The sequence below is a fragment of the Scyliorhinus torazame genome, chromosome 13 (genome assembly GCF_047496885.1).
Source record: "Scyliorhinus torazame isolate Kashiwa2021f chromosome 13, sScyTor2.1, whole genome shotgun sequence".
Classification (NCBI taxonomy): Eukaryota; Metazoa; Chordata; class Chondrichthyes; order Carcharhiniformes; family Scyliorhinidae; genus Scyliorhinus; species Scyliorhinus torazame.
The window spans coordinates 9,861,869-9,889,732 of record NC_092719.1 but is presented as its reverse complement, the minus strand read 5'-3'; the positions used below and the strand labels follow the sequence as shown (position 1 = coordinate 9,889,732).

Below are 27,864 nucleotides of genomic sequence, written 5' to 3'. Positions count from 1 at the left end.
GTATTTTCTTCAGCCCTTTCTTATTAACTATTACTGTCAGTGTTGTACATATGCCTTTGGTGACCAAGAGAGGAAGGCTTCAGATCTAGGCAGCACAAAAGCTTTAAGACAAGGATGCTAATATACTACAATCTACATAGTCTGAAGAAAAACTGCAAAAAAAAAAAACTTTTAGCTTGTTTGTGTACAATATGCTGATTCAAGGGCAGGGAAAGGAGACTGGCAGTGCAATCTGTCTGGCCTGCTCTCATGTACTTCATAGGTCAGTGGCAGAGAGAGCTGTGAGCAGTTGGCGTGCTTGCTTACTCAACTCCAGGTTCTGCAAATTAGGCATCCAAATTAAGTTTACTCACAGCTGGAGAACAAGAGATTTTACGGTTTGTTCATTGTTACATTAACTTAATTTGTGGATTTCATTCAAAGATGCAAAATTAAGTTGAAACTTTTTTTTTGCTTACAGTGTGCCACCATAACTGGAATGAAGGTTTGTGTCCGTAGGACGTATCAGTTGAAACATATGGTGTTTCACAGGGTCATCCTACCAATGTTATCTACATTAAAATAAATTGAGAGTTGCCAGAGATATTAATAAATCTGACTCACTTGAGTTAAAGTAAATAATAAAAGCTTAGAGGCCTCGTGTGGGGGTGACGATGGTGCAGCAGTGGGAGGTGAGGTTAGAAAAGAGTGGTGCCGTGCCTGGGGAAGGCATGGTGAAAAGGGCTTCATGGGCTCTGAGTCAAATGGTCTTTTTCCAGATTTCTGTGTGGGATCTCAGTACAAGTGAATAAATAATCACCTTGAGGCAACACATGAGGAATATTACTCCAAAGGTTAGCATTTTAATTCAAGCCCTACATATTTTCACAATATTTAAAAGCTCATGTTGCCAAGTCGAGAGCAATAATGTGGATAGGCATTCAGCAATAGTACCACAAAGGCTTACGACCATTACATATGGAATAATCGAGGGTAGCCCTCCTCATGGACATGGGATAAAGAAGTCTGATTGAAAAACATGATTTACAATCCAAGAGCCAAGCCAACTTTTTTTTTGCAGCAAAATCTAGGCTTTATTATAAAGTATGTATATTTGCACAACAGTAGTTAACTAATTCAGGCAAATATAAATGCTTTACCCTTTATACACAACAGACTTCCTTTTCCTATATTAGTCCTAACACCTTGGGGTGAAGTGACTTCAGTCACATAGTTTTCTGCACACTTTTTATTCTTTGGTATAGCTTTTCTTCTTAACATGAACTACTGCAAATTCTTTCCAGGATACCAGAAAAATATGGATGCAATACCCTGGAGAGAGCATTTTCATTTATTTGATAAAAATGTGCTTAACCTGGAATAATAAGCGCATGTCCATTCTATTAAATTTTTCCTGTGCAAGAGGTACTTTTTAAAAAAATAACCTCTTTGAAGATGAACTACTATATGAAGTAAGGATGTTGTTACAAGCAGGATGTTTAACATGTCCCAGAGGCTGCAGTATATCAGAGAGCTAATATGAGAAGTTGCCATACAAAAATGAGTTGTTGTCACTGACTATATTTCTGAAGCAAGTTGCAGAATTCTCTTGATGTCTTCTTATCAAAATTCGAACTGGGTTATAGCTCACAGTATATCAACAGCAAGGTGGGGAGGGGGCCAGCTTAAAGAGAATAATGTGCCTTTTTAAATCAGTTCATGCTATGTGTAAATGACCCCTTAGTAACTTAGTAAAAGCAGCAAAAGAAAGCTGGCACTAAGAACAGATTCTTTTAAAGTGCTGCAAGGGTTTCTAGCCAATGGTGAGCTCTATTTGGTGGCCAGAAGAAGTTCATTTTGAGCTGAAAGAGTCCAGCTGAGATCAGCCACCTATCAGGAAACCAACACTATTTACTGCTCTGTCACAGGGCAGCGAAAGCTGAAAGAATCTTATCCTGTTCTTTTAAATTCAAGCCAGGCATTCTTCTCCTTAAATACACTGGAGTCAGGAGGAAATGAAAAGCGATCCTTCCTGAGCTCATGTGGCACTAGAGGTTCCTGCATGTCTCGCTCAATTGCCGGTTGGTCGTGAACTATTATTTCCTGTCAACTCTTTCTTAATAGCGTGTGACAGGGATAATTAGTGTTGTACAAAAAGAATGGAGAGGGACCTGTAGAATTCTTAACTAACTTAAAAATGGTCTGTGTCCATGAACCACAATGATTACGCGTAGATGCTTTTATCATGAAGCAATGCTATCAATGTCAGACAGGCAGTCCATATTCTACCACTGATGACATTCTCATATAAAGTATGGGATTCCCATATTCCCAGCAGCATTTGAGACCCTTATTGCCGTGGGCCCCACAAGCTAATGTCAGATTTGTCTGTAAACACGCAGAGGCAGTTTCCACAGACTCGAAGCATCAATATTTCTCTAGCCTCTAATGAATCTTGATTTCGAGCAGTAGCAGAAAGAAAGGTAAATAGGGGACAGCAGCAGTCAGAGGTCACAGGTCTCCGTTTCAGCGATGCTCCCCACCGTTACCCCCACCCCCACTGTTACCCCCTCCCCACACCAACTTAAATGTAAATGCATAATAATGAGTTTCCCTTTTTAAATTCAAGACCTCCCATGTAAACAAAACACATTTTTTAACTTTAAAAATGGATTACGTTATTGTGGTTAATAGTAGTTATGTGCAGGTTTAAAAAAAACACCAGTGTGATATACTGTTCCTTTAAAGGCATCCTCTCAGCAGTGAAGTCGATATTAGGGCTAGGTGCCTTTCAAAATTTAGCCTTCTTGAACTATTAGGAATGGATGCAATGAAATACAGATGGATAATCCAGTATACCAGTATATAACCCTAATATGTAATTTTATGGTGGCTTTATCACCTAATTTAATATTCAGTAAGAGCAGATATGATTTTCATTGGCAAGTGTCAAACTTGAGAATTGACATAAGGAGGTCTCAACAGTTCCCTGCTTCATTTGTCAAATTTCTTCTGGAAGATGAAAATTCCATTTTCTAAGCACTGCCACTGCCCATCTTTCTATAACCCCCTTTTGAGAAGCAATGTCTGCTGCAAAAACCTGATAATGCCACACTTCTCATCTTGTCAAGAATTTACAGAACAAATGGTGTCTTAGTGCAGTGATCAATTTCATAGCTAGCAGACTCAGTTTAGATAGTCCGAGGATTACAATTAGTTTAGCCATCTACCACGGATTCCAATGTAGATTCATGCACTGGTTAATTCAGAATGACAATTGTAGAGGGCAGCACAAGTAGTTACACTGCGCATAGGATTTATCGCTAAACTCAAGACTAGGGAAAGTTTGAAGATCCGTTTGTAACCCTATTAAAAAAAATAATCTTCCAAAACTCAAATGATGATTTTTAACCTGTTTAAAAATAAATTGCTAAACTTTCACAATTTATTTTTAAAATGTTTTAGAGTACCCAATTCATTTTTCCAATGAAGGGGCAATTTAGCGTGGCCAATCCACCTACCCTGCACATCTTTGGGTTGTGGGGGTGAAACCCACGCAAACACGGGAAGAATGTGCTAACTCCACACAAACTTTCACAAATTGAGCGTAAATGTAATTTAAATGTGAAGAGAAGTGCTAATGTTGGGAATATAAAATAGAAACAGAAATTGATGGGAACTTTACAGCAGGCCAGTCAGCATCTGTGAAAATAAAAACACACTGATTTTTCAGTTCCAATGAAGGATATACATCCAAAATGTCATAACTATTTTCTTCCTACACAGATACTCTATAGGGCGGCATGGTAGCACAGTGATTAGCACTGTTGCTTCACAGCTCCAGGGACCCAGGTTCGATTCCCGGCTTGGGTCACTGTCTGTGCGGAATCTGCACGTTCATCCCGTGTCTGCGTGGGATTCCTCCGGGTGTTCCGGTTTCCCTCCACAAGTCCGGAAAGACGTGCTGTTAGGTGAATTGGACATTCTGAATTCTCCCTCTGTGTGCCCGAACAGGCGCCGGAGTGTGGCGACTAGGGGCTTTACACAGTAACTTCATTGCTGTGTTAATGTAAGTCTACTTGTGACAATAAAGATTTTTTAAAAATTAATTACTGACCCCCCCCCCCCCCCCCCGGCCATCATGTACCTTCAGCATTTTTGTTTTTATTTAAAATACATTACCAATAGAAGGGAGAGAATATGGCCAAGAGGACTTCATTGCCAATTTCCTAATGGGAATTGTTTTGGGGAAGAACAAATCAGAAATGAGTAATTTATTTACATAGAAGGAAAAGTAAATGGAAGGGTGTAGACAATAGAGATCTCACTCCCACAGACCCCCCCCCCCCCACCTAGAGGAGAACAAAAAAAAAAAGATGCTTTCAAAAAAAAAAATCGAAATGATGATGGTGATAATAGAGGAAGAAGTGAAAGAGTTCTGTACTCTTGATATAGTGATTTACACATTCTGGTAATTCCATATTTGGATACCTTAATGATTACATTTTTGTTGAATAATACGTCTGAACTTTTAAATTAATTTTTCAGAGAATTCGTTCACACATCACCTGTTCCAGACTCATCTACATTTCACTTGTACTTTATTGGGTCGGCTGACTCGGAATCTCAACTGGGTCACTTTTTGCTACAACAACAGTGAATATTAGTTCGCGTGTAACTAAATCTGAGCTGAGACTGCCACCTACAGGTGTCAGAACAAACTGCATTGCAAAATTGAAAACTCTTGAAAATGAAATGTCGTGTCCATAAACTGGAAAATGGAAACAAATTTAAAAAAAAAAAACTGTATTTGAACTGTCAAGCCTGTGTTAGCAAACATATCCCGAGTTGGTTGAATATTAAATAACATGTGCGTGCAAGTGTTTGTTTCAAAAACAATGTTTGCCAAGGACTCACTTTACGTGAAGCCGCCTTTCATTTTGTTTTTAAAGGCTTGATAATCACTTCTGTATATCTGCAGTGAATTACATGTGCTCCATTATTTATCTTTAACACAAAGATATCGTGCAAACATTTTGGGGTGTGGGGGTCTTTCAACTTGCACTATTTTCACACCACATAAACGATCAACTGCTGACCAGGGAAGACTGGGAAGTGCAAATGTCCTGAAAGAAGTTTTTAAATGTTTAGCCTAATCAAGATCACCAAAACGTAATTAAACTATTAATGATATTACGGCTGAAGGTATTGCTACTATGCTCAGTGCCTCCCTAAACTTTCCACTTGCGCCTGCCAAGCTCCAAGTATTTTGGACTGCACATCACTCTTACCTCCCTGCATCCTTCTGTACTGAAATCAAGATTCATTGCATGATCTCCTACTAACTTGTTCTTTTTTGTATTTTATAAATTTAGAGTGCCCAATTCATTATATTTTTCCAATTAAGGGGCCATTTAGCGTGGTCAATCCACCTACCCTGCACATCTTTGGGCTGTGGGGGCGAAACCCACGCAAACACAGGGAGAATGTGCAAGCTCCACACGGACAGTGACCCAGAGCCAGAATTGAACCTGGGATCTCGCCGCCGTGAGGCAGCAGTGCTAACCACTGCACCACCGTGCTGCCCTAACCTGTTTTTTTTTAGCACAACAGAACTGTTGAGATTCCTTACCTCACTATTGTCCTTTCCTTCGGCCTTTCAAATATGAGGTTTGTGTCTCATAAATACAACTTCCTGATTTAACACTTGTCTTCTAAACCTCGGCAAAATCTCCAGTGCGGGCCTTGGTTTGATTCAAGAAAAAGCATTGCTCTGGATTTTGCAGTCAGTGCCATGGGGCAGTGCTCACCTCCGGTCTTTAAGAAAGCTGCCCACGACTATTTACCAGGGTCTGGAACACTGATTTCCTCTATTCTGATACTGATTTTGAATATAAGAGTTATGAGAGCATTGCCATTCACTATCAATGAAGCCATCAAGAAGTTTGAAGCCAATCAGAAGAATTCTTATACACAGCAAAGCAGAAGGTAAACAAGCACAAATTATAATTCACATCTTAACCATTGTCCAGAAAGCAAACAAAGATTAGGGCATTCACGTGAGATTGAGACAGAAACTGAATTATAATAAACAAATTTTAAAAAAACACATTTTAAATTTAAAAGTAATGCAATTTTCAAATGTTTTCATTCCACAAGTCTAAAATTAGTTTTTCCAGGGCGGCTGTTCAGTCGGGCTCATGATTTAGTATGCCATTAAACACTAAGTTACACTTCACTTAACAAGGGTTAACCTTTTCAATGATTTTCAACCAAGAATAGTATGTAAAAGGTTTAGGTTCACATCAAATCACGGTGTTGATTGCATCTGTAAAGACTGTCACAGTATATCTTGTGGAGGAGCAGGGTATCGCTGACAGCAATTTCTTACCTCCACATGTGATGCCAGAAATTGCTGTCAGTTTTACACAGGAATGACAACGGGCTCTGACAGTTTTGACGTCATTATGACCACAAATCCTATGTCATTGCGTCTCACAATATACCTCTACTATTATTCTTTCACTTCTGTCACCTTGCTCTGCCAAGCAAGGGCCACTTAAAAAAATAACTATAGGTTAGAAAACATAATTGACAGCAAATTCAAATTTCACGCACACCGGCTCACTGACAGCCACCCACTAGCCTGTATGTTAACATCTGAGCTGATTTATGAACAAACCTGGACAAAAAGGGACAGTCAATACGTAGCAGTTGCACAAACGTTAATTTTAATAAAAATACAAGTAAAAACATCATCCCTCAACATCTCCCAGTGTTTAGCAAGGTTTATAATTAAAATGGCCAATGAAGTGAAAACATTCTGTACTCCGATGGAGATACGCACAATGCTCATATGAAAGATCAAATTTTAGTTTAAGTGAAGAATGACAATGTTAGTGGAACTTAAGACAACTCTATCCTATGTCACATACTATTAACTCCCACAGTACCATCTGTTGAGTTTAATGGCAGGAGTGATGATAATATTTCTGGCCTATTTTCACCTCAGAATCTCACATCCATTTAAACGGTCTCCAGAGTCTCTCTATCAAGGGCACAATTGTGAACTAATTTAGCAATCTGGGAATAGGCAGAGTCTGCAATTCAATAAAATGACTCGACACATCATCTTCATTCAATTGAAGAATATATTCTACAATTTTATTCTACATCAAATTCTTCATTTATTCCCAAGGTTGGATTAGATATAATATTTTGAAGCTATACGGAACAATCTGGAGCATATATAACTATGAACCTTGGGCTCTGAATTTCTACTATTACTTTAAAGCTATATTGTAGTCAGGAGATTAACGTGCCATAACCTGCAGTATATGAGCAATTGTTTTCATCAACTCTCTCTCTCTGGATTAAGAAAATTGATAGCATTTCAGCTTCTCCTCCATTGTAATTTCTGTGAATAATCTTTGGCAGTACTGCCTGTAAATCAGTCCAACTGTGTGTGTTGCAGCTTGTCGAAGTCTTAACTAATTTAACTAAAACTGATGTAATTGGCCATGGTTTTGGTGCCTTGCAAAGATCTATTAGTCTTGAATGCTCATTGCTTTGAACCACATTTTAAGAACAGTGCTTGAGTTTGAACCTTGAGGAAGGATGCTGCTGAACTCTCCTATTCCCAAAAATATCCAGTGCCTTAGGACAGGCTGACAGAAGAAGAAATTGGGAATTAATATTTTAAATTCACAGCTAATCACAGTAATACATGAATGTTTTGCTGACTTAAGAGGCAAAGCTATTAACGTAAATGCAGAAAAGGCAGGGAATTGGGAGTTTAGAAAACACTCAGTGCTACCTTAGCTAGTAAAAATGGCAAAACAGGCTTGATGTATTATTCCTATTTTCCCAAAGATAATACAAGCTATTTGATCATAAGAATACCCAATACCATCGAACCATAGAATTCCAACAGTGGTGAAGGACCCATTCAGCCCATCAGGTCTGCACCGGCCCTCTGAAAGAGCACCCTACATAGGCCCTCTCCCCTGCCCTATCCCTGTAACCCAGCTATCCTGCCTATCCCTGGACACTAAGGGACAATTTTAGCATGGCCAACCCATCTAATCTGCACATCATTGGACTGTGGGAGGAAACTGGAGCAGGAAACCCACGCAGACATGGGGAGAATGTGCTGACTCCGCACAGACAGTCGCCCGAGGCCGGAATTGAACCCGGGGCCCTGGCTCTGTCAGACAGCAGTGCTAACCACTGTGCCACCCCTAATACTCCAGTTGTCAGCTCATGACGTAATCCAAAGTATTTACGCAGTTCTGGTGATAAAATACTTTCAATCTGGTATTCATTTAAAACCGATAATTATTTTCCCAAGAGATGAGGTTTACTACTTGTATGGTCCCAGTGGCTATTTCTCACAAGAGATCCGAAAGAAATACCACTGTATATCCTTGTGTTAAGTTATTGCAGAAACCCATTCCATTCAAAACACATTGTTTGGTCTCTCATGCATACAAGGCTCTTCAGTTTCATTCTAATAAATTAAGAGCTTTCTATTTACAAGTAACAAATATTTGATTCCTTCCCAACTTTCCGTCAGATTAAAATCTAGACCCCTGTTCAATCGTCCAAAGAGTCAGTCTTTTCCCAAAAAAATCTTAACTGTTCGAGGGGTCTTGAAAAATTTGCAGAACATGTTAAGCCTGAAAGCCTAGGCGGGCTTTATTTAAAACTGACTGATTGTACATCTTCAAGTAGTTTGTAAATCAGCTTGTCGACAATTTCGACTAGGGGGCGCTGCATATCACAGCGTCAACACTGCCTCATATTTCTTTAGGCAGAAGGTGATTTAAGGTAAATATTGCACTAAACAGGTTAAAAACAGATGATTCGTATTGTGCAGTCTATTCACTAATATTTACCAGCAAAATACAAGTCAATTGAACTGACGATATTTGTTGGTGACATTCTCTGTAATTCTAACTATCAGAATATGAATATTTACTTGCAATGCCTCACACAGAGAAGCAACAGGCCAGATAGACAGTACCCTAATATGGAATGATGGACACTTGGCAGTGATTTTAAGGTCGTAGTGCAACTGAAGGTTTCAGATGATTTAAACAAGTAAAGCTTGAGGAGTTTTAAATGTGTCCAACCAAGACTGTTAAAACAGCCTTAGATTTTTTCCCCCGATACCGTTGAAAGAGTGAGATCATGTGACACGGTGGGTAGCGTCCGTACCTCTGAGCCAGAAGCTCAGAGTGAAAATCCCAGCCGCCGGGACTCGATGGCCAAGTGTTCTTAACGTGGCCAAACAGGTTGAGTGTCAACCTGCAAACCCTTCCAAATGCACACCCAGTGGCAGACGATAAGAGTAGGAGAGACTCCTGGTCAGCCACATGATGGAAAGATCGCTGGAGTCTCCACCATCGTCATCCATAGCTCAAGACTACAACAAGCATGTAAAAGGTGCAGCAACTCAGACTCCGAGACAACCGCAGCGCACCATCATTTAAAGTTAATTTGCTGTTTTGGGACAGCAGATATCATTAATAGTCTCCTCGCCTGTGTCACAAAATAATATCATGCAATATAATTAAAACTTTACTCCAGCAGGATTATTTTTAAAAGCAGCAGTTGATCACTAGTAATGTTGCTAATGCTGTATTTAATGTAATTTGTTTTCAGTTCCTGATGCAGCAGCAAGACAGAATTACACCAGCGCTTTTGATTTGTATGTGTCGCAAAGGACAACAGTGACCATGGGAAGAGACACAGATAATTCCAAACCTTTTCTTTCTTGGAGGCAAGTATAGCAACGTCAGGGGAATTGAAAAACTAGCTTTGACAAAGAGTCATTGGACTTGAAACGTTAGCTCTTTTCTCTCCCTACAGATGCTGCCAGACTTGCTGTGATTTTCCAGCATTCTCTCTTTCGTTTCAAGGGAATTGATTTGCTCATCGTATTTCAGAAAGAAAAGCACACGACTTTTACTCCAAACCAGACCTTATATAAATGCAACAGAAGTTCAGCAGAAGTTCTTTCATCTGGAGAGATTAGGTGGTTCGCTTTTTACATTCCCACCTCTGAGCCATAGGCTCAAATCTCTTTCCAGGGAATTAAGCCTCCAAAGTCTAGAATGACACTCCAGTCTAGTATTATGGGAGTGCCGCACTGTCGAAGGAGCCATCTTTTGTAAGTGTTGCTAAATCGTCTGCCCTCTCAGGTGGACATGAAGCATCCCCCAGCACTACTTGACAAAGGACAGTTTTGCTGTGTGCAAAGTGACTGCTGCATTTCCTACATTACAACGGTGACAAAACTTCACAAGTACTTCAGTGACTGTAAGGTGCTGTGGGGACATCCTGAGGTCATGAAAGCTCCCAATACAAATGCAAGTCTTTTTTTATTCCTAAATGAATCTTAAATCAGTACACTAAGATTTGTTAGAATCTACAGCTTGACTTTAATGGAAGTTAATGGAAATGTTGATTTAAACTTTCTACGTGGCCCCAGAGGCTCCACGCTACACATTTAAACAACAAACATAAAAGACAGAAAACTTGGGCCTCCACTTTCATATAATATGCAGTTGAGTATTAATCTTTTTAACAGCCTTAAGGTTGTACTGAAAATGAGTTGACAGAATTCAATAAAAATGCTGAATGGCTACCCTTAACTATCCTGTTGTGGTGAGGAGTAGAGTAGAGGGAGTAATTAAAGACTTAACTCAGACTTCTCTCAGAAACTCCGAACTGAAGGATTAAATTTTGCACAAACAGAATAAACACATTGTTGGGTTCCTCCGTAGAAAGATGCATAAGGCAGGACGGCCACATTTAGATAAAACTGCAATGAAATTAATAATATGGTGATTTTCACTGAAAAGTTATTCTCAATGTAGATGCAAATTATATGGAAGAACTTGTCATTTATGATTTTAAAAGTTTCTTAATTGATTTGCCATGCACATGTTTAATTGTGTTACAAACTAAGAAAAATGTTGGATAATAGGATAAAATGTATATGTCACCACAGTCCCAGAAGACCATAGGCTGCTCTCCCCTTTGACAGCTGAATGGTGATGATTAAACCTGAAGGTTACCACACCTCAGGGCGATGGGGCACCTTCTTAAAACGAAAGCAATTTAACTCAAAATTGCTCCTTTTGCCCTGGCTTCAACCTTGCAATATGCAGGGTAGTTCTGAGCACATGCAGGATTAAGGTTCACTGCACAAGTTCAAATGGCCAAAACTGCTCTCTAAGCAATATTGTGCAGAGTTGTAGTCATATAGACGTCAGGCCTGCAACTCTTCCACATAATTAGTCCTTTGATAATTTGGTCAAGTACTGAAGCGTCGGAAGGTTTACAAATCAAATAAAAAATTCGGTCAAAGTATTCGACCAAAACAATTGGCTGAATGTCAAGCCACCAATAAAAGATAGATTTTAACATAAATTATATCTAATAATTTCCAAAAGAACAGATTCCGATAGCTTCTCCCCAAGACTTGCATTTTTATAGCACACCTTTCTGTTTAGCGGAAAGTCTCAAGCAATTCAGAGAGAGGAGGTACAGTAGTTTATTGTTTATACTGACAAATAATCTAAGGTCATGAGTTCAATTCCCATTATGACAAATTGTGGCACTGAATGCAATAAATCTGGCAATTTGTACACTGACACCAGAAAGAAAAATGACAATGAAAGTCCGTCAGAGTGTTGTAAAAACACAGCTGGTTCACTAATTCCTTCAGGGAGGGGAAACTGCCACTCACCCGTACCCAACTGTGAATCTAGTCCCACACCACATGTTTGACTCTTAATGCCCTGAGGGAGTAACAATAAATCATGCCTTGTCAGCGTTACCACATTCCAAGAAAAATTAAAATCAAATGTATAATGAATTATTTCAAAGTTGACGACTATTGTTATGGTCGACGGGTCAGCCAATTTTGTACACAGCAAGATCCAGGGGGGGTCTCTAACATTCACCTGGGAAAATTGGTCCCCTGTTCAAGGTCTTATCTGAAGGATCGCTTTGACAATGCAGAACTCCCTCAATATTGTACTATGTAGCCAATCTAGATTATGTGCTCAAAGACTGAAGTGTATGAATACCTACAATCGCATGACTCCAAGGTAAGATTACTGCCAACTGAGGCAAGTTGACACAAAAACACCTGTACAGATTAAATCAAACTGCACAAACAATGGATATACATCTGTACAGTTAAAAGCTTAAAGGTGTACTTTCCTAATGAAAATGTACAAATAAAACTCTGGGCTTATATAAAAACAGCAGCGAGAGTCCTTAAAACATCAGCACAATACATATTTACACCTTATAGAAAATACTGAACATTAAAGTGCAGTTTGATTTAGGTAGACAAGCCCATCTTTCATTTGATTATTATTCTCCCAACAGTTGCAAACACTGGTAGTATGTGGTAAGATGCTTGAACATTTAAATACCTAATTGGTCTTAATTTATTTTTCAAATTTTAACAGCAAATGTCTATCCAACCCAACTCAAATCGCTCTGAATTGGACATTTTCCACTTGGGAAAAAGGTTTCCGCCCAGTTATGCATCAAAACAATGGACTGCATAAGACAAAAGATTATCAAGAAGGCTGCAGATACAAATGTCGAATTTATTCAACCATGATAGATTCCATTAACAACCTTTAATTCTTCAAATTGATTTCTAGTATTTCTTTTCAAAGAATCTTGAGCGCATAACCTAGATTGATACTTCAGTGCGGTACCGGAGGAGTGTGGCATTGTTGGAGGCAGATTAAACTGAATGCCCACTTGCCTATTCCAATAGTTCGGAAGGACATACAAAACAGCAAGGTGAGCAGTTTCTGTTCAATGTTTTTCTCTGAGAAATGCTACCAAAAACAAATGAATTGGCCATTCTGTTCATTTGTTGTTTCTGGTGTTTGTTATGCGCAAGTTGGTTCCCATGGTTGCCTGAAAAGCAACAGCGATTACACTTTAAGTACTTCATTCGTAGCAAAGCACTTTGGAGATCTTATTTATTTATTTATTTATTATAAATTTAGAGGCAGCACGGTGGTGGTGGCGTGGTTAGCACTGGTGCCTCATGGCACCACGGTCCCACGTTCAATCCCGGCTCTGGGTCACTGCCCGTATGGAGTTTGCACATTTTCCCCATGCTTGCGTGGGTTTCGCCCCCACAATCCAAGAGTAGGTGGATTGGCCATGCTAAATTGCCCTTTAATTGGAAAAAATGAATTGGGTACTCTAAACTTTAAAAAAAAATTCTTAAAATAAATTTAGAGTACCCAATTATTTTTTCCCAATTAAGGGGCAATTTAGCGTGGCCATTCCACCTAACCTGCACACCTTTGGGTTGTGGGGGTGAGACCCACGCAGACATGGGGAGAATGTGCAAACTCCATACAGACAGTGACCCGGGCCGGGATCGAACCTGCATCCTTAGCACTGCAGGCAGCCGTGATAACCACTGCGCCATCCGGAGATCTTAAAACATGATGAGGAACGATATAAATGTAATCTCCTTCATTCTTACTAGGGGAACATAGGTTTAGGAGCAGGCGGAGGCCATTCAGCCCTTCGGGCCTGCACTGTTATTCAATGAGATCATGGCTGATCTGGTTGTGGTCTCAACCCCACTTTCCCATCTGTCCGCCAATAACCCTCAGCTCCCTTGTCTATCAAAAATATTGTCTAACAATGCCTTGAATAAATTCAACGACGCGGCCTCCACTGCCCTCTGGGGAAGCAAATTCGACAAACCAACAACCCTTTGAGAGAAAACATTTCATAGAATTTACAGTGCAGAAGGAGGCCATTCGGCCCATCGAGTCTGCACCGGCTCTTGGAAAGAGCACCCTACCCAAGGTCAACACCTACACCCTATCCCCATAACCCAGTAACCCCACCCAACACCAAGGGCAATTTTGGACACTATGGACAATTTATCATGGCCAATCCACCTAGCCTGCACATCTTTGGACTGTGGGAGGAAACCGGAGCACCCGGAGGAAACCCACGCACACACGGGGAGGATGTGCAGACTCCGCACAGACAGTGACCCAAGCCGGAATCGAACCTGGGACCCTGGAGCTGTGAAGCAATTGTGCTATCCACAATGCTACCATGCTGCCCCTGATTTCTCCTCATCTCAGTCTTAAACGGTGGACCTCTTATTCTTAAACTGTGTCCCTTGGGTTCTTGTCTTTCCCACAAGTGGAAACATCCTCCCATTACCTCCCCTATCAAATCCCCTCAGGATCCTATCTGTACCAATTCTGGAAGGATGCAGTTTTCAGCAGAATAAAAGAGAGACAAGATCAGCCATGATTCTACTGAATGGTGGAGCAGGCTCAAGGAGTCGAATGGCCTACTCTTTGCTCCTATCTAATGTGTACTCCTTCCTCGTACACCCCGACATATTTAGCTGCCAGAAAGTGTCACGTTAGCTGTAGAGAAAAGGCCTCTTAATTCAATGTCTTACTAATGTGCTACTTCACTGGTGTTTCCGATGAGACATTCAAATAACCTTTCCAACCAGTGAAGTTTTATACTAAACAGACCTCACCTTCTTGTGATGAGATGAGTGGAGGCATGTATTCTGGAATATACTCCTTCTCTTCACCAAGACTCTTGGTACCAGGCTGTGGGAACTGAAGCACATTGTTTTTGCTGACAGGAAATGCTGGGATTTGGTGTGCAAATCCAATGGGTTCGAGGTTGTGAATATAGTCTTCAAGTTCTGAAAGGCTGATTCCCATTAATTTAAAGGCCTGTCCCAAATCATCCAAAACAGGATCTGTGCGCCCATCTGGCAAAGCATAAGGAAAAGTAAGTTTAGTGGCATGGTAAAAATATTACTGTGGAGCTAAAAGAAATATAAGCAGTTTCCAAGTACAATATTGATATTACTATTACAATTTCATACAGCCCTATACACTGGCTTGTTTTTGTTGCAGGTGAGAGCAACTTACGCCAACCCAGCTCCCAATTTCCCCTCCCTCCTTGCAGGAAAGAACCTTGCTTCGACTTGGGACTTCCCTGTTGTCTTGCAACATCCTTTGTCACCAAACAGTACACCAACAAGTTGTGCTATTCATGTGTCCAGTTTTGCAATTTTTCCAAAGCAACATTTCAGTCTGTTCTCCACTGATGATCAGTCAGTCATTATTTATCTTTAACATTCTGTAGCTTGTAGAGTTTTGATTAGAGCACAAGTTGAATGAATAACAGACTTTAATGTGGCAGAATAATGAAAGTATTTGAAATGCAACATTTCAAGACAAAATATGATGTTAAATTTTAGAAACAAAACCTAGATAAATTTGCTTTATATAAATTATAGATGAATACATCAAAATAATCAAGGTTGACTATTTGATTTCTCCCATACATTTTAACCTTGAAAAGTTCTAAACTCTATACCAATATCTGTCCCATTCTTTCTTTGACAGCCTAGCCCCGCAACTCACCCTCGCTCAGGTACTCAATGAAGTGAACTTAAGTGAGTCTTAATCAGTGATTAGCCCTTTATTGATAATGCTTAATCACCACTTCTCATTAATTAACAACACCAAACTGTCTTATGCTATACTTTGATGTAGTTCAGCACAATGATTTATTCTGCCTAAACTACTGCAAAAGCACAAGATTTTCAATGTTGTCTTTGTGAAGGAACTCTCAAGTCTTATCATGTAATAGGCCACTAATTCCATGTCAGTTAGAAATCTAGTGCATTTGAGTACACATTGTTACAGTCACAATGCAGTCAACAGCACCTGAACTGTGGTGTATTAATAAATTCAAATTTCTAATTAGTAAGTGAGGCTCTCATTAATTAAATGCAAGCTTCATTGAGATGCTTAATCCTGAAATTAAAATCACTTTTCGGACTTTACAGTAACAAATTGTCAAAATGAAAAAATAATTGTAAGTTAAATTATTAGAATAATTTTGGGTGAAATTCATCTTAAAGATATTACAGAACATAAACTGAGCAGGACATTCCAGTCGCTCCCGCCCAGGGACCGGAAATTCCCACCCAATGCCAATGGACCTTTTAATGGTCAACGATTCCGTGGTGGGTCAGATCGGAAAATGTACTTATATGTCTAACTACAAATTGAAAACTTAAGTATTTTTGCATTATCTTTGAGAAACATTAATACTGTTTGTTGTTTAAATTATTTCAGCCTTTCAAAATGGCAGCCTTCCATCTTTTAAGGTAATAGTTTGTGCCATGGTGGACGACTCTGTGTTAAGCATCGCCTGGTGTGACTTAGGAGCCCCACTCTGGCATGGCAGTCTCTGCTGCACTTCCTGCCAAGGAAGACAGTGAGTGGAATGAGAAGGTGCACAATTTGCTGGCCTCTTTTCTCTGCCTCTCTCCTCGGACAGCTGAGCTTTTCATTTCTTCCAATCAGTCAGGCTCCAGAGGTCGAGCAACTGTCTCCCAATTGTGAGCGTCAATGTCCACCATCTTCATATCCCACTCAGTGGTCTCCTTGCAGCAGAGGAATGGACGCACAAGAAATTAAATGAAAATGAAATGAAATGAAAATCGCTTACTGTCACAAGTAGGCTTCAAATGAAGTTACTGTGAAAAGCCCCTAGTTGCCACATTCCGGCACCTGTTCGGGGAGGCTGGTACGGGAATTGAACTGTGCTGCTGGCCTGTCTTGGTCTGCCTTCAAAGCCAGCGATTTAGCCCTGTGCTAAACCAGCCCCGGCTGGTTGGGTGTTGCCAGTTCACCATACAGAGAGTCTTTGGGTAAAGAGCCATCATACATCCACTGAATGCGGCTGGGCCTTTGATATTGCCTTTATAATATTCACTTTTGCACTCAAGGCTGTTGCACAAAGCGCCTGTGCTTCTTGCTTGCCAATTTATTTTCCACTGAAATCTTGTTACCTAGACCAGTGGTTCCAAACCTTTTCAGTAACACTGCACTCTTCAATGAAACAAACAATTCCAAGGCACACCCACTTCTTTTCAGCTGAATTGACTGCACATAAACGTCACATTTACTTACACCTACTACGGTTACAGTCTTACCAGAGGTTTACAGCGTTCAATTGAAATTCAATTCACAGCAAACGCAAAGTTGAGTAAATTACAATTTACCGGGTTAGTGGGAAACCTGGGGCTGCCATTGTGCTTTTGATCCGGGGACGAACTGATGAGAGGGTTGCCTCAAATCTTGCTCCAACTGACAAACATTCCCTTCTGTTGTTTTTTTACATATGCCAGTGTTGAAAATGCTAGCTCGCAGAGGTATATTGTCGGAAACGGCAAGAGCACAGCAACAGCATGGTCAGATCGCCGGACATTCATGTACCGCAGTCAGCCAAAACCCGTCCAAAGACACCTCCCAAACTTCAGTTTCATTGTGCGATCCATCCGTAGCTCTGCATACTCCTCTTTTTGTTTTAATGTCAACTTTTGTGATGAATAGGAAGTGAACTAAATTGATCACATTTCAGTCATAGTCTTCCACATATGTAGAGGGGAAGTAGCACTCAAACATCGTTTGCAGCGCTTTAAGAGTTGGAATTGTAGACTGTGCACCTTGACACTGTGTCTGCCATTGATGATGTTAATGGAAACATCGCGACGGTTTGTGGGAACATCTCAAGTGAACCCTTTGCCACCGTCTCTTGGCAAAGGCCTAGTTTTGACCTGAAACCTTGAAGTTTATCTGTGATGGGCAGGATTGTCTCGTTCTTCCTTTGCATTTTAGTCTTGTCTCATTCAAATGGCTGAAAATGTCATTGAGATATGCAAGCGTAGCCCACCAGTATTTATCAGATAGTAACTCTTTATAAGGCAGTTCATGCATTGTTGAAAACTCGTCAGTTCTCTCTGGAACTCATGAACATGGGACAGCACCTTCTCGCGCGAATACCATCGCACCTCGGGGGTGTAGTAGTAAACTCTGATGTTCAGCCCCCATCACTGCACACAAAATAGTGAACCAATGTGATTTCAATAGCTGTGATTTTATGTAATTCACAATTTGCATGGCATGCTCTAATACTGCAGCTAACTGCTACAATGGCTACAATGATTTCATGGCGGAGGATACAATAGTTGGTATGAATTTCAGGATTTTGTCCTGTCACCTGACTGATAAATCCTTTGACTTTCCCCATCATGGAGGCTGCTCTGTAAGTGCAAATGTTACAACACATGGCCCAGGTGAGTTTGTTTTCCTTCAAGTAAGTATCTAATAATAATAGCTTATTGTCACAAGTAGGCTTCAGTGAAGTTACTGTGAAAAGCCCCTAGTCGCCACATTCCGGCACCTGTTCGGGGAGGCCAGACGGGAATTGAACCCGCGCTGCTGGCATTGTTCTGCATTGCAAGCCAGCTTTTTAGCCCACTGTGCTAAACCAGCCCCTATCTGTTACCCAAAATATTTCCTGACCAGTCGCATGACTCAGCAGCTCCTTACTATATTAAAAAATTCTATTTAAAAGTCCCCATCAACGTACCAAACGTTGGCCAGCAACTGGCAATGCCCGCTTACATTGGTGGACTCATCAGTCTGCAAAACAAATTTCCCAGTCGCTTTGATTAACTTCGTTTGTAGCACCTCCTCGATATCAGCTGACATGTCGTCAATTTGCCGTCTATTATCTGAGAATGGAACTTTGCCGATCTCTCTTGCATCATCAGCTCCTAACAGCACACCATAGAGTTCTTTACATGCAGACATAATTACGGTTTTGGTAATGGTATGGGGCTTCTTTGATTTTGCTACAAGCTCAGCCACCACGTAACTAGCCTCTTGGGCTTCCCGCACACACTCCATCAGACGTCATGTTTTGTTCTTTAATGTGCTTGAAGTACTGAATGTCTTTGTTCACAAGAGATGGGTGTTTTGTCTGCAAATGGCCTTTTAACTTGCTTGGTACCATCGTAGCCAACTTCTCTTTGCAGTTGAGACATTCAAGCAAGAGACAAACAGCACAGTGATTAGCACTGTTGCTTCACATCACCAGGGTCCCAGGTTCGATTCCCGGCTTGGGTCACTGTCTGTGCGGAGTCTGCACGTTCTCCCCGTGTCTGCGTGGGTTTCCTCCGTGTGCTCCAATTTCCTCCCACAAGTCCCAAAATGAAATGAAAATCGCTTATTGTCACAAGTCGGCTTCAAATGAAGTTACTGTGAAAAGCCCCTAGTCGCCACATGCCGGCGCCTGTTCGGGGAGGCTGATACGGTAATTGAACCGTGCTGCTGGCCTGCCTTGGTCTGCTTTCAAAGCCAGCGATTTAGCCCTGTGCTAAACAGCTCCTAAAAGATATGCTGTTTTGGACGGTAATTTGGACGTTGTGAATTCTCCCTCAGTGTACCCGAAGAGGCGCCAGATTGTGGCGAGTAAGGGATTTTCACAGTAACTTCATTGCAGTGTTAATGTAAGCCTACTTGTGACAATAAAGATTATTATAGACATTAAAATAAACAGCATCTCCTGTCCATGAAAATCCAAAGGCTAGCGAGCTCTCATTGTACAGTCGTTGAACATCACTTTATATTTTCTTTTGGGCTTCATCACCGACTGAATGAGCGAAGGAATTGCCCCTTTTAACAACACACTGATCCATTTCTTCTTAGATTATGAATATAAAATAGATCCGGCAAAGAAATGTGGATATGGTCAATTCCGCTGCGTCGACTGTCTTGTTTTACTCTCAAAGCAGGTTCAATCGAGGCATTCAAGAGGGCGTTTGATTATTATTTGAACAGAAAGAATGTGCAGAAGTATAGGGAAAAGGCAGGAGAATGGCACTTTGACTGGGGTCACAATGCTCGTTTGGAGAGCCGGCGCTGACACGATGGGCCAAATGGCCCCCTTCTGATTGTGACTGAAATGTTAACCTTACCTTCTCCGCAGGTTGAGCCTGCTCTCTGACTATTTTCAGTGTTGATATCAGTGAGAATTTCCTCAGGCTTCTCTACCAACTCGGATCTTTGATACTTTTGATGAATGATAGGTCCGGAGGTTTTAACAAAACTCACATGACAAGGAGAGGTAATGGCTGCCTTAGTCCTCTGATGCCCGGAGCCCAAAAGGTCCGTTTGGATAGCTGCAACACTCACAAAGGAGGTTGGGTCAGCCCTGTTGTGGGAAAGGTAGGTTCGAGGGCTGTGGCTGTGCAGACTTCGAGCCCAGGCTTTAGGAAGCACACCATGGGGCCGTCCAAACTTCGAGGCACCCATCTCTGAATCTCTGTAGGTTCAGATTCAGGGCGATGTCCAACCAGGAGCGAGTGAAATCCATAATAATGAGCTTTTTCTGTGTCTTTGGACTGCGGGTGGGTTTCGGGGGATGATGGTGTCCAGTCCAGTGAGGGGGAAGGGAATCAGCCAATGAAATTGAAGTGCTTCAGATCCTGCTACCAATTGCAACACTAATTTTCCAATGTGGTAACAATGTGTGGAACATTGTTGGTCTTACAGGTGTAAAGGCAGCAGCTCGTAGCAACACTGAGCTCCGGCAATCTACAATTCAGCAACCACAACAAACATTACTGTTTCTATTATAGTAATTTTTGTTGTGGGAGCTGAACTGGTGATTGTTGGAACTCAGTATCACTTGAGCCACTGCCTGAAGTCGAATGCCGTGAGAGTGTGTGAAATGCAGGAAGTAGCTGAATTGAGGTGTCTTTTGAAGAGTTGAAAGTCCATCTGCGGCAGTGGCCCCGAACCTGGAGGCTGATCTTCGTTGGGAGGATGTGTACTGGCTTCCTCTCTGCTGCTCCAGCACTTTCTCACTGCCAACCACCCGAAGATCCAAATTGGGTTTGTGGCGGTGCCGCAACCTCCCCTTTCTCTCCATCTGGTGATTGAATCCTTTGCTTGGACTTTGAGAGGCACATCTTCTCCTCTCCCTCTGCAGACCAAGGAAAGGATTCAATCACCAGATAGAGAGAGAGAGAGAGGTTGTGGCTCCTTCTCGCAGAGCAAGGAAAGGATTTGATCTTTAACATTGCCTCTGAACCTTTCCCACAACAGGCCACGGTACATTTTCACCCTTCTCATAGCACTTGAAAACCTCTGACCTCGACACTATTCTCCAGAGACGAGATTTGACTGCAAAATGAGATAATATTTTATACTACGATTGACATTAAGTTAAACATTAATAACCTTAGAATAGACAAATACAGTTATGAGAGCATGATGGTATACTTGACCAAACTGACTTGGGGACATTGGCTTGGTAGTTAGCAATTACTGCTAAACATTGTTATACAGAAGGAGGAGATGAGGAACTGAAGGCTGTACTCTTTTTAAAATAAATTTAGAGTACCCAATTCATTTTTTCAAATTAAGGGGCAATTTAGCGCGGCCAGTCCACCTACCTTGCACATCTTTGGGTTGTGGGGGCGGAACGCACGCAGACACGGGGAGAATGTGCAAACTCCACACGGACAGTGACCCAGAGCCGGGATCGACGCCGGGTCCTCAGCGTCGTGAGGGCAGCAATGCTAACCACTGCGCCACCGTGCTGCCCTTGAAGGCCATACTCAAGGCTGTGGTGAGGTAACGGAAACATCTGCTAATGGAATAGTGTGACAAGTTAAGAAATTAATGGGAAACATTATAATGAAAAGTAGGCAGATAAGAACTATAAATATATGCTACAAACCCTGTATTATTGAGAGAGGCTCCTTAGCAAGCTGAGGCACTCTCTCCACTACATACTTGAATAAAAACTTTGATTACTGGAAGCTTACAGATTTGCGTGGTTATCTTACACAACAATTGAGAACACGAGCAGGATGGGTAACCACGGTCTCAGGTGAAACAGCAGCAATCACAGCCAAATCTGATCACAGCCATACCGGATATCCATAAACAACATGCTCCTTACTTGCGACAGTGATCATGAGCAAAAATCCAGATCGTTTTACCCCTCCATACTGTACAGGTGCTGAGGTAATCCATATTGTTTAAGGTCAGCTAACTCAGCAGGGATACCGAATCTGGGACATATCTGGGTGTTTGGCTTGGTCACTTATTGCCTTAACCAGTTGAGGTGACAGTTCAATCCAAGAAACATTCTTAGGTTACAACCTAACTGCTGAGAAATTAGGAATAATGCAGCTGGTAACACTGGTTTCTTTACATAACTGGAGGAAGTTGCTGCTTGATTTTGTGCAATGCAATGAAGGATTCACTTTACTAAAATGTATAGAGTCAGGAACAGGACAATAGGTCAGCCCTACTGAGTAGTTACAAAACTGAACTGGAATACAAACAAGTTTCTTGAGAGCAAAATACCAACTCCAATGCTTACCTTGAGTTTAAATTGAAGTGGCAGTACGGGAACTGGAGTTCAGTGCTTTCACTGTCTTCAGGCCAGGAACCCACCCTGCACGCAAGCGCATGAGAAAAGGAAGCGAGGAAATGAAACAGCGTGAAACTGGAGGTCAGGAGCCATTCAAGAGACGGGTGACCCAGGGAGCAGGACACGGTGGGGGCCTCTAACCAAGAACAAGGTCCCAAACCAGGCACGGCACAGGGCCAGGGGTCAGAGACAGATCCTACTGAGTAGTGAAAAAGGCTCCAAGTTAATGAAACAGCTCCGGAGAGCAGGCTTAAAGCAAACTGGGCTCGAGAGAAGCCCAAAGGATCCAAGAGGGCTGCTGAAGGTTGGTGATTCCGGGCTGCAGGCTGTGAAGGCAAAAGTGCCCATTTGGAGCAGTGCTGTTCTGCCTGGCATGGCCAAAGATCTGAAAGTGCGCTTGGAAGGTGAAACACAGATGCACTCGGAGATCCTGAAGAAAGAAATCCCAGAAGGCGAGAATTAAACCCTGGAGGTGCATCCTTGAGGAAGCCATCCCAAGTATGAGCGACGTTTGGAGAATTTGGAGTTCTCCAAATGGGAACCCTCGTAAGAAAAAAAAAAAAGTTTCAGTAAGACCAGTTGGCCTACAGTGTGACAAGTGTCAGGGTGGGTTGTTGAGAAATCACAGAATCTGCTTGGGGTTCATCTGCCATTTATATTGGAATGTGGTGTGTCTGATCACAGTTTGCCTATTAATTCCTATCTAGCAGATACTTACCGAGTTTTATTTTTCTGAATTTGAATGCGCCCAGAAAGATACTGCTGAGATGAAGGAACAGGGAATATTCAAATCATATTCTTGTGTTCATATTGTTAGGAAAACAAAGGTAGTTTTACGGGATTTATATTTGCATTGGTAATCATTAGAAATAAGGTATAGTTTTAAGTAGGTTCAATTTAATGTTTCTGTGCCTGGAATGGTTAAACCTATAGTTAGATTCATGCTGGACAAAGGTGTTTATATGAGTGGGCACTGGTTCAGTTCCAACTGTGGCTCTACTGTGGTTAGAGAGGGTTAATACGTGAAGAGTAAACAGAAGTAAGTCGTTGCTTAGCAACAGGAGTCCATTTTCCAGAAGGAAGGGCTTTTCTTTGTTCTCAGTTTTAACTGGAAGTCAGAACAGTTGGAAACAGGATACTGGCAAGTGAACAGCTCTCAACTCTGCCAGGAGAAGCTGGGCAGGACAAGGGAGTTGCAAAGATGCACGCTTCCTCAGGAACAAAATACAATCCAGACATTCAGGGAATTTGGTACAGAAAAAATGTTTAAGACACCTGAAGTTAGAACAGAGGTCAAGGAATTATTCAGAAGAATTCAAGGAAGAGTAAACAAAGTGTTCTGAGTTAAATAGACAACTGCAGTAACTAGATTTAAAGTGGGATTGTAGACTTCAGAGGTGGATGAAATGTCTGATGCTATTTTAATACAATCTGAGAATTGAGAGTTAAAGCAATTATGAGGAGCTTGTACAGCTGTCAAGAAAATCGTATCGTGGATAGCGTGTACAGAGAGGTGGTCACACCGCAAGCTCAGAGTCTACAGACGGGCAAGCAATGGGTGACCACCAGGCAGAGCAAGAGGAATCTTGCAGGCAGGCAGTGTAGGAATCACCTGTAGCTATTCCCCTGCAAAACAGATATACCATTTTGGATACTGTGGAGGGGAATGGCCTCTAGGGGATAACAGCAACAGCCAAATTTGTAGCCCCACGTTTGGCTCTGCTGCATAGAGGAGGAAGAAAAGGTGCAGAAATGCAATAGTCATAGGGGATTCAATTGTGAGGGGAATAGATAGACATATCTGTGGTTGCAACAGCTCACAGGCTCATTTGAAATACCTTCCAAACCCATGACCTCTACTGCCAAGGACAAGGGCAACAGCTAGCTGCATGGGAAAACCCATCTCCTGAAAATGCCTCTCCAAGCCCCACATTGTCCTGACATGGGACTATATTGAGGTTCCTTCATGGTCACTGGAACTCCCTTCGTAACAGCACTGTGGGAGTAACTACACCAAATGGATTTACTGGCCCAGCAATGCTCTCATCTCAAGAAAGAATGGAGAAAAAGGCAGGCATGAAGCCATGATCTTTTTGAATGGCAGAGCAGGCACAAGGTACCAAATGGCCTACTCCTGATCCTATTTCTTATGATCTTATTCCTCGGCCACCGTTTTAAATTTTTCATTTTTCCAATTAAGGGGGCAATTTATCGGACTAATCCACCTACCTTGCACATCTTTGGGTTGTGAGGGCAATGGGTTGTGGGGGTGAAACCCACGCAAACACGGAGAGAATGTGCAAACTCCACACGGACAGTGACCCAGAGCCGGGAGCGAACCTGGAACCTCGGCACCGTGAATCTGCAGTGCTACCCACTGCTCCGCCGTGCTGCCCTTCAGCCACCATTTTACCTGAGAAATAAGACAACACAGTGGTTAGCACTGCTGTCTCAATGTGCCAGGGACCCAAGTTCAATTCTGGCCTTGCGTGACTGCGTGGAGTTTGCATGTTCTCCCCGTGTCTGCGTGGGTTTCCTCCGGGTGCTCGGTTTCCTCCCACAGTCCAAAGATGTGCAGGTTAGGTGGATTGGCCACGCTGAATTGCCCCTTAGTGTCCAGCGGTGTGCAGGTTAAGTTACAGTAATAGGGTGTGATGGACAGGGAAGTGGACCTGAGCAGAGTGCTCTTTCAGAGGATTAATGCAGACTCGATGGGCCGAATGGCCTCCTTCTGCACTGTAGGGATTCTATGATTCTAATTTTTGATTCTAACACATCTGCATCAGACATCTTTTCAACCCACTATTGATTATTAATACAGTAACAGGAACAATATTAGGCTAGAACAATTTAACTAGCTTTTGAACATCCCTCTGTCAGATATATTCAAACTACTAAAATTATCCAGGCTACTAGACAGTTGTGCTTGAAGCCCCGTTATTGTTGAACCCTCTAATAAATGTACACCTGGACCCGAGCTTGGAAAAATACACTAACAGTCTCCATACACACCACATGGATTTAATTGCATATAATGATGTTATTAAGGAGCAGCGATTCTACTTTCACATGACATGATAACACATTGGTTAGCACTGTTGCGTCACAGCACCAGGGTCCCAGGTTCGATTCCCGGCTTGGGTCACTGTCTGTGTGGAGTCTGCACCTTCTTCCCATGTCTGCGTGGGTTTCCTCCAGGTGCAGGTAAGGGATTGGCTGGTGACTGGTAAGTAGTTTTTCTTTTCCCTCAGGTGTTATCATGCAGGGTGCAGAGGTTGCTGAGTGAGTGCTTGCTGAGAAGGGGAGTGAATAACAGGTAAGCTCTTTCTTTCTTTTATCTAGAGGGGATGACAGGGAAGGTAGTGCAATGTTCCTCCTGCAGACTGTTTGATGTGAGGGACGCCGACAGTGTCCCTGCTGATTTCATCTGTGGGAAGTGCACCCATCTCCAGCTCCTCAGAAACCACGTTAGGGAACTGGAGCTGGATGAACTTCGGATCATTCGGGAGGCAGAGGTGGTCATAGATAGAAGCTTCAGGGATGTAGTTACTCCGAAGAATAAAGATAGATGGGCGACGGTGAGAGGGGCTGGGAGGAAGCAGTCAGTACAGTGATCCCCTGTGGTCATTCCCCTTAGTAACAAGTATACCGCTTTGGTTACTGTTGGGGGGGGGGGAGACTTGCCAGGGGTAAGCCATGGGGTGCAGGTCTCTGGCACAGAGTCTGTTGCTCAGAAGGGAAGGGGAAAGGAGTAGAGCATTAGTCATTGGAGACTCCATAGTTAGGGAGATAGATAGGAGATTCTGTGGGAACGAGAGAGACTCGCGGTTGGTGTGTTGCCTCCCAAGTGCCAGGGTACGTGATGTCTCGGATCGTGTTTTCGGGATCCTTAAGGAGGAGGGGGAGCAGCCCCAAGTCGTGGTCCACATAGGTACCAACGACATAGGTAGGAAAAGGGATAGGGATGTAAGGCAGGAATTCAGGGAGCTAGGGTGGAAACTTAGATCTAGGACAAACAGAGTTATTATCTCTGGGTTGTTACCCGTGCCACGTGATAGCGAGACGAGGAATAGGGAGAGAGAGGAGATGAATGCGTGGCTACAGGGATGGTGCAGGAGAGAGGGTTTCAGATTTCTGGATAATTGGGGCTCATTCTGGGGTCGGTGGGACCTCTACAAGCGGGCTGGTCTACACCTGGACCAGAGGGGTACCAATATCCTGGGGGGGAAATTTGTTAATGCTCTTCGGGATGGTTTAAACTAGTTCAGCAGGGGCTTGGGAACCTGAATTGTAGCTCCAGTATACAGGACGTTGAGAGTAGTGAGGTCATGAGTAGGGTTTTAAAGTTGCAGGAGTGTACCGGCAGGCAGGAAGGTGGTTTAAAGTGTGTCTTCTTCAATGCCAGGAGCATCCGGAATAAGGTGGGTGAACTTGCGGCATGGGTTGGTACCTGGGACTTCGATGTTGTGGCCATTTCGGAGACATGGATAGAGCAGGGACAGGAATGGTTGTTGCAGGTGCCGGGGTTTAGATATTTCAGTAAGCTCAGTGAAGGTGGTAAAAGGGGGGAGGGGTGGCATTGTTAGTCAAGGACAGTATTACAGTGGCAGAAAAAACGTTTGATGAGGACTCGTCGACTGAGGTAGTATGGGCTGAGGTTAGAAACAGGAAAGGAGAGGTCACCCTGTTAGGGGTTTTCTATAGGCCTCCGAAAAGTTCCAGAGATGTGGAGGAAAGGATTGCAAAGATGATTCTGGATAGGAGCTAAAGCAACAGGGTAGTTGTTATGGGGGACTTCAACTTTCCAAATATTGACTGGAAACGCTATAGTTCGAGTACTTTAGATGGGTCCGTTTTTGTCTAATGTGTGCAGGAGGGTTTCCTGACACAGTATGTAGATAGGCCAATGAGAGGCGAGGCCATATTGGATTTGGTACTGGTTAATGAACCAGGACAGGTGTTAGATTTGGAGGTAGGTGCGCACTTTGGTGATAGTGACCACAATTCGATTACGTTTACTTTAATGATGGAAAGGGATAGGTATATACCGCAGGGCAAGAGTTATATCTGGGGGAAAGGCAATTATGATGCGATGAGGCAAGACTTAGGATGCATCAGATGGAGAGGAAGACTGCAGCTGATTTGCACAATGGAAATGTGGAGCTTGTACAAGGAACAGCTACTGCGTGTCCTTGATAAGTATGTACCTGTCAGGCAGGGAGGAAGTGGTCGAGCAAGGGAACCGTGGTTTACTAAGGCAGTCGAAACACTTGTCAAGAGGAAGGAGGCTTATGTAAAGATGAGACATGAAAGTTCAGTTAGGGCGCTCGAGAGTTACAAGTTAGCTAGGAAGGACCTAAAGAGAGAGCGAAGAAGAGCCAGGAGGGGACATGAGAAGTCTTTGGCAGGTAGGATCAAGGATAACCCTAAAGCTTTCTATAGATATGTCAGGAATAAAAGAATGACTAGGGTAAGAGTAGGGCCAGTCAAGGACAGTAATGGGAAGTTGTGCTTGGAGTCCGAGGA

At 42.4% G+C, this 27,864-nt stretch overlaps 1 protein-coding gene and 1 long non-coding RNA gene across 3 annotated transcripts in view; one reads left to right on the top strand and one right to left on the bottom strand.

Annotated features, from left to right (window-relative positions):
• taf3 (TAF3 RNA polymerase II, TATA box binding protein (TBP)-associated facto) overlaps nucleotides 1-27,864 on the bottom strand; it is a 233,654-nt gene that overhangs the window by 192,334 nt on the left and 13,456 nt on the right. For both annotated transcript variants that reach the window (XR_011934014.1, XM_072471043.1), the window contains exon 2: nucleotides 14,552-14,794. Coding sequence is in view for 1 of the 2 variants with exons in the window: in XM_072471043.1 (XP_072327144.1) it covers nucleotides 14,552-14,794 (243 nt within the window). In the remaining variant the exon portion in view is untranslated. The remainder of the gene's footprint in view (nucleotides 1-14,551; nucleotides 14,795-27,864) is intronic.
• LOC140387653 (uncharacterized) lies at nucleotides 300-4,813 on the top strand. Its single transcript, XR_011933928.1, has 3 exons — nucleotides 300-377; nucleotides 461-484; nucleotides 4,528-4,813. It is a non-coding gene; the product is annotated as an uncharacterized lncRNA (long non-coding RNA).